This window comes from Nelumbo lutea, chromosome 8, assembly GCF_056320005.1.
Source record: "Nelumbo lutea isolate HS-2025 chromosome 8, American lotus-T2T, whole genome shotgun sequence".
In the NCBI taxonomy this organism is placed as follows: domain Eukaryota; kingdom Viridiplantae; phylum Streptophyta; class Magnoliopsida; order Proteales; family Nelumbonaceae; genus Nelumbo; species Nelumbo lutea.
Genome location: NC_142691.1, coordinates 45,688,006 through 45,693,904, shown reverse-complemented (window position 1 = coordinate 45,693,904; position 5,899 = coordinate 45,688,006). Strand labels below are relative to the sequence as shown.

The window sequence follows — 5,899 nt, the reverse complement described above, 5'->3', positions numbered from 1 at the left end:
TTTTAGAACATTAAAGATCTTGAAACCAAGATAAGGTCTTTATGCATCGCTTTTTTCTTAGTCGATAAGAAAATTCCCTATCCTTTACTTGAAGAGCAAGAAGAAACTGACAGGTATCTTACTTCTACTTTCTATAATGAAATTAGGAACCCGATTCGCTATATACATATCATATACTAGACCTACTATGGTGCAAAAAAGATACTTTGCAACACTTTAAATCTCCATATTAACCAATCACGTTAAGGATGCATTTGGCATTCCTTATACTAAGGACTCATCTCTTTTTTACATTTAAAATGTGCATATGAGCACAACGTTTTTAATTACAAAAAGGAGATAAGTCCTTAAAGTAAGCAATGCCAAATGCATCCTAAATCTTTTCATTTGTTCACGTATTATATGGTGTACATATGAATCACATTAAAGATTCTAACAACATTAAAGATGTCAACTATGACATCTCGCTTTATAATTGGTTCACATTTTTGCTTTGTAGTGCATTTTCTACATCTAGATTTTGCCTATATCATAAAATACATGATGGTGTTTTCCATAATGTAGATCTAATTTGAGTGAAAAACAAGAGGAGCAATAACGAACCAAGGATGACAAATTATTAAGTGTGATGGATCTGGATTAATGTTATCGAAAGTGAGATTTGCTAACAAAGATGCGAGCAACACCAAATATGTTCGTACTAGTAAGGAAGAATATGTACGGGAGAACAATAAAAGAATTGAAACAAAAGGCCAGAAAAATAGAGTTTTATATAGAGCACATGGGCTTGAGATTAGCTTTGTGCCCTTCAGTGACGTTTAAATTTCTCTAAATATCCTTACATGGAACTACAATGTTTAAAAAATCTAATTCTGAACAAACAATTTGCATGACAATACTTGCATTGGTGTGACGAAGCAGTTCTAATCTAACGGATCTATATTTCTCAAGCATGAGATATGCGCTCATCCGTTAATGAAGTGCTTGAAGGGTTTATATTACTTGTGTTGAGGAATAGTCTCTATTTCATGAGCCAGCTCTTTGCTCAACTTGTCAGCACGATCGTCTTGTCCACCTGCGAAGGTATAGACCCGGAAAGCCAGTTGAAAAACTCTCCAAAGAACATTAGTAGATGCTTTAGATTGGTTGTCATTCTTTGATATGGTGTCTCTGTTGGTTGTTGCCTTTGCTTCTCTTCTCTCCTATAAACAATAGATTGGTGCTAAAAAGGATTAAAGAATTGTTCGTAACAAAATCAACCGATCATGCAATATGTGTTCAAGTGAACTACCTCAAGTGCCAACTCTATGCAGCTAGAAGAAACATCCACCATCAGTTCCTTGATTCGCACCAGAATATGGAAGTCAAAGTGGATACCGTAATCCTGAAATCGCTTAGATTCTTCATCTTTCTTTCTTTCCAATGCATCCAATTCTCCCTTCATCTGTATTGATGGAAATTCTGAAATGGTGAGGATAATCATACATACGAGTGTTTTTCACTCAACACTGATGAGAATTTACCTTGTTGAAGTAGCATTCAACCCTGCCAAGATGCTGACTCAAAGGAGTTACTACCTTCCAGCCTTCAAGATTAGCAACAATTGCATTCAGCCTTGAGTATAGTGTTGCTGCTGCGCTTAGTGTCTCCGGTTTCTTTATGGGGAAATCTTTGAATCTTGCCAATACCTGCATTTTGAGCAATTGACAACTGTGAGTCAAAAGAACAAAAGTTGATTGGTGAAATGCATGAAAGCAACAAAGTAGTGATGAAACAACCTGAGTTTCATCGGTTAGGTCTTCCATATGAAGTTCCACATATTGGTGGAATTTGAGTAGCTCAGCCATATCCTTTGTCTGGAACGAATTGATGGCAGCTTTCATTTCAATGATTGATGTTGCATACTTCTGTGCATCTTCTTCAATTTGTTCGAAGTAGGCTGATCTGAGATAGTAATAAGGAATTCAAATGACAAAAGGGAATGAAAATAGAAAAATAGATTAGATATTTAACCGATCAAGTCGTTGATATCTCTATTCATTCATTGCCATTTATAATAATAAGTTGCTTTTGATTTCATACCTCCTTGTGATCTCTGCTAGTGCATCAGCCATTCCCTGTTTACCACCTGTAGAACCTCCGAGTTGATTCCTTCTCCCTTGAGATGACTTACCGTCCAAACTAGATCCTTCCACCTTTCCTTTGAGTAATCGATACAAGTTCCCCATGTGAACTGACCTCTTTAACTTGGTATTTTCTTTCTTGAGATGCAGAACTTTTGTTACACTCTGTGGAGGAGGTGGTGGGGGAGCTGCTCGCTTTATTAGAGGTATGGGTGATGGTTGCGGTAATGAAATTGATTTTTTTGATTGAGGGATTGGTGGTTGTGGTGGAGTTACTTTTATATATGAGGGAGTTGTGGGTGGTGGTGATCGAGATAGGGTTGGATCTGCTAAATTTAATGCCAGTGGTGGTGATGGTGGTGACAATACATTTGGAAGAGGTGTGGGCGATGCGGATGGTTGTGCTAATAAATTTGGTCGCAATGTAGGCTGGAGTGGTGATACATGCATAAGAGTAGCAGTCATCTCATGAGGCGCATCACTTTTGTTACTTCCAAACTTATTGTTGCTTGTTCTTTCACTTGAACAGGGCATTAGGACCTTTGACATTTCATTTGTGCATCTCCTATCTCCATATTCCTTCTAAACTCTTGGTATTGATAGTTGTTTGGAACTTGCCTTTGATTCCTGGCTCTTCAACTCAAGCTTATCAGATTTCTCGCTTATTTGAATCACAGAAATAGGAGGGGTGCTCATTCTTTGAAGTTCATCACTCTTGTTACTTCCTGCCCTATTGCTTGTTGTGTCACTTGAAATTGAACCAAGCATTTGGACATTGAGTATTTTGTTTTTTCCTTTCTCATGTCCATGTTCTTCCTTGGCTCCTAGTATTGGTAGTGCTTTGGAGTTTGTATTTGATTCATGTGCCTTCAGCTTTGATTCTTCAGACTTTTTGCTTGTTTGGGTCGTAGGACTAAAATATTGGGGTGGTACATTTGTGAATGTACGCATGAGAGGCCAAAGGAATGGCGGTGAATAAGGAAAGTCGGAAAATTCCCCTGTTGTTCTAGGACACTGTGGTAGCCCTTGAAGGAATGTAATTGTGCTAGTCGGAGAAAGACGAGAATTCTTATTATCTGTATAGCATTCACTCAAGATATCTCCAAAAGCGGAGTCCTCTGTAATCTTATCATTCTTCCCATCTTCTTCGTCCATGAAATCGAGCATTTCATTTGCTACCTTAATCGTATTATCAAGCTTCTCCAGCACTCTTTCACCTTCAACACAATGATAAGCCAATAAACAGTTAATTTTGGTGTAGCACAAGATTAATATTTCTAGCTAGTGAACCAAAGATTAAAAAATAATAATGTACCTAATTTTTCTGAGTGGATGCCTATGTCATTGTCTTTTTCACATTTGACGTTGGTCAACCACTTGTGCATATTGGCCCATGAATCACCAACAGATTCAAGAGCATTATATAAGAACACCAAACTCTATACAAACAACATTTATTTTATTAGCTTTAAAGTTGCTTTTAGTTATAAAGAATACATTTTCCAAGGCACTTTTTACGCAACAAATGGTAAACCTGATTTATATATATTTCATGACTTTCTTCCATGGGATTATTGGGTATGGCTTTGGGGTAAAGCTTGCGGAGGTCATGCACAGTTCCCATCAACAACTGCAAGAAGGTGCAAAGTAAATTAATGAATTGCAAATAAACTCCGAAGAACATCTGTGGTGCACATTCCTATCAAATTCTGTGAAAAAGAAATGGTAAGGGTACCTCATTGGGAGGATCATATTCATTGCAAGGCGGTAGATCAATAATATCCCTAAAGGTCAGAATCTTCTTTCGAAGTTCCAAAATTAAGGGGAAGCTTCCTGTCCTTCCACACAAATTATCTTTCATCAAACTCATCGCTTCCTTTTGATACTTGGATACGTCAATGCCCTTGATTGCCTGCATTAGTAATTTTCTTTTGGTTTAGTGAATGACGCTAAACGTGTGGTAAAAGGAAAACATAGAATATATTTCTCCTACAATATAGAACTACTGTACACTATGCTATAATTTCATTATCTTGTAGTTATTGTCCAAAAGGGTGTAGTACACTACAAATTACTTGCAAGACATGTTGGTTATTGATGGAGGTGTAATTGTGCTATAATTAAATGGTAACTAAACATTGGTTATTGATGGAGGCGTAACTGTCCAAAAGGGTGTAGTACACTACGAAAGGATCCCTTTGAATCTACTATTAACAACTAAACATTCTACATCTTAAATAATAAATTTAGGCTCTTGAATGCAATGGATGATCACAATGACAATAATGATTTCATTTCTCTCCAAAGGCTAAATTCCATAACGAATAACAATAATGATCTTATCAACATTATATAAGAGCCAAAAATGTGGTTAAAAAGTCTTTAGTTGCTCTTAGATAAAATATATAGAACGTAATTACCATCATTTCCACATTGTAGTTCTAACCTTTTATGCAATTGTTACAGGGCATAGTCTTGTATCCAGACCAATATTCATATATATATTTGGTTCATAATTCTACAATTGAGCATATACTTATTTGACATCAATTTTGTTTAATGCCTGCCATTATATATTGCATCAGCACAACATTAGTAGATGCTTTAGATTAGTTGTCATTCTTTGATATGGTGTCTCTGTTGGTTGTTGCCTTTGCTTCTCTTCTCTCCTATAAACAATAGATTGGTGCTAAAAAGGATTAAAGAATTGTTCGTAACAAAATCAACCGATCATGCAATATGTGTTCAAGTGAACTACCTCAAGTGCCAACTCTATGCAGCTAGAAGAAACATCCACCATCAGTTCCTTGATTCGCACCAGAATATGGAAGTCAAAGTGGATACCGTAATCCTGAAATCGCTTAGATTCTTCATCTTTCTTTCTTTCCAATGCATCCACTTCTCCCTTAATCTGTATTGATGGAAATTCTGCAATGGTGAGGATAATCACACATACGAGTGTTTTTCACTCAACACTGATGAGAATTTACCTTGTTGAACTAGCATTCAACCCTGCCAAGATGCTGATCAAAGGAGTCACTACCTTCCAGCCTTCAAGATTAACAACAATTGCATTCAGCCGTGAGTATAGTGTTGTTGCTGCCCTTAGTGTCTCCATTTTCTTTATGGGGAAATCTTTGAACCTCACCAATACCTGCATTTTGAGCAATTGAGAACTGTGAGACAAAAGAACAAAAATTGATTGATGAAATGTAATGGAGGGTGATTTGTTCCGACCTTGTAGCACGGGTACACGTGGACATGACCTTGCTCAAGCGATGATTCAGCGTGACAGCACAGCAGGCACAGCCACAACTTGGTGGGAAAGTCACACCGAGTTCAGTCCGGAAACTCGGCGGGATAGACTACTCACCGGGAGCCGCCTAGCCCGCGCCTCCTCCCCCTGGCTAAGGCACCCCGAGCTGCCTCCGAGCTCGGGGCCCCTGACCTCTCCTAATACCTGAGCCCCTCCCAGTGGATCTCAGGCCACTCCCAGACAGGAACACATCGATCCGCATCTAGATGCCCCGAGTTGAAGACACCTCGGGCCAGATAGCTTGGCATAGCTTGCCATAGGCAGCTCGCCGCTTACGGGATAGCCCGGGACAGGGTAAGTCATGAAAAAGTAGTTCGGCATATTGTAGGAAGATCTCCTGCCCGACCACCGTACCTGACAAATCTGGGGACAACAGCCATGTCCCTCGTCAGACAGCGTCGTGCCTGCCACCTTTAGAGGGTGCCTTACACTTGATAGGCACTTACCCTGCAATGAAGGC

At 38.7% G+C, this 5,899-nt stretch overlaps 1 protein-coding gene across 1 annotated transcript; it reads right to left on the bottom strand.

Annotated features, from left to right (window-relative positions):
* Positions 1–998: 998 nt before the first annotated feature.
* Positions 999–2,672, bottom strand: LOC148843978 (uncharacterized protein At4g04980-like). Its single transcript, XM_088959477.1, has 5 exons — positions 2,083–2,672; positions 1,779–1,944; positions 1,524–1,688; positions 1,292–1,444; positions 999–1,202 (listed from the first exon to the last, which is right to left on the bottom strand). Exons 1-5 carry the CDS (start codon positions 2,670–2,672, stop codon positions 999–1,001), a joined length of 1,278 nt encoding a protein of 425 aa, XP_088815603.1.
* Between the last annotated feature and the right edge of the window lie 3,227 nt (positions 2,673–5,899).

Excerpts from the sequence above, each read along its gene's own strand:
- LOC148843978 (XM_088959477.1), bottom strand. The coding sequence starts at position 2,672 with ATGTCAAAGGTCCTAATGCCCTGTTCAAGTGAAAGAACAAGCAACAAT. Across the intron at positions 1,945-2,082 it reads CTAGCAGAGATCACAAGGAG|ATCAGCCTACTTCGAACAAA; the intron begins GTATGAAATCAA and ends TTACTATCTCAG. Across the intron at positions 1,203-1,291 it reads GCATAGAGTTGGCACTTGAG|GAGAGAAGAGAAGCAAAGGC; the intron begins GTAGTTCACTTG and ends TATTGTTTATAG.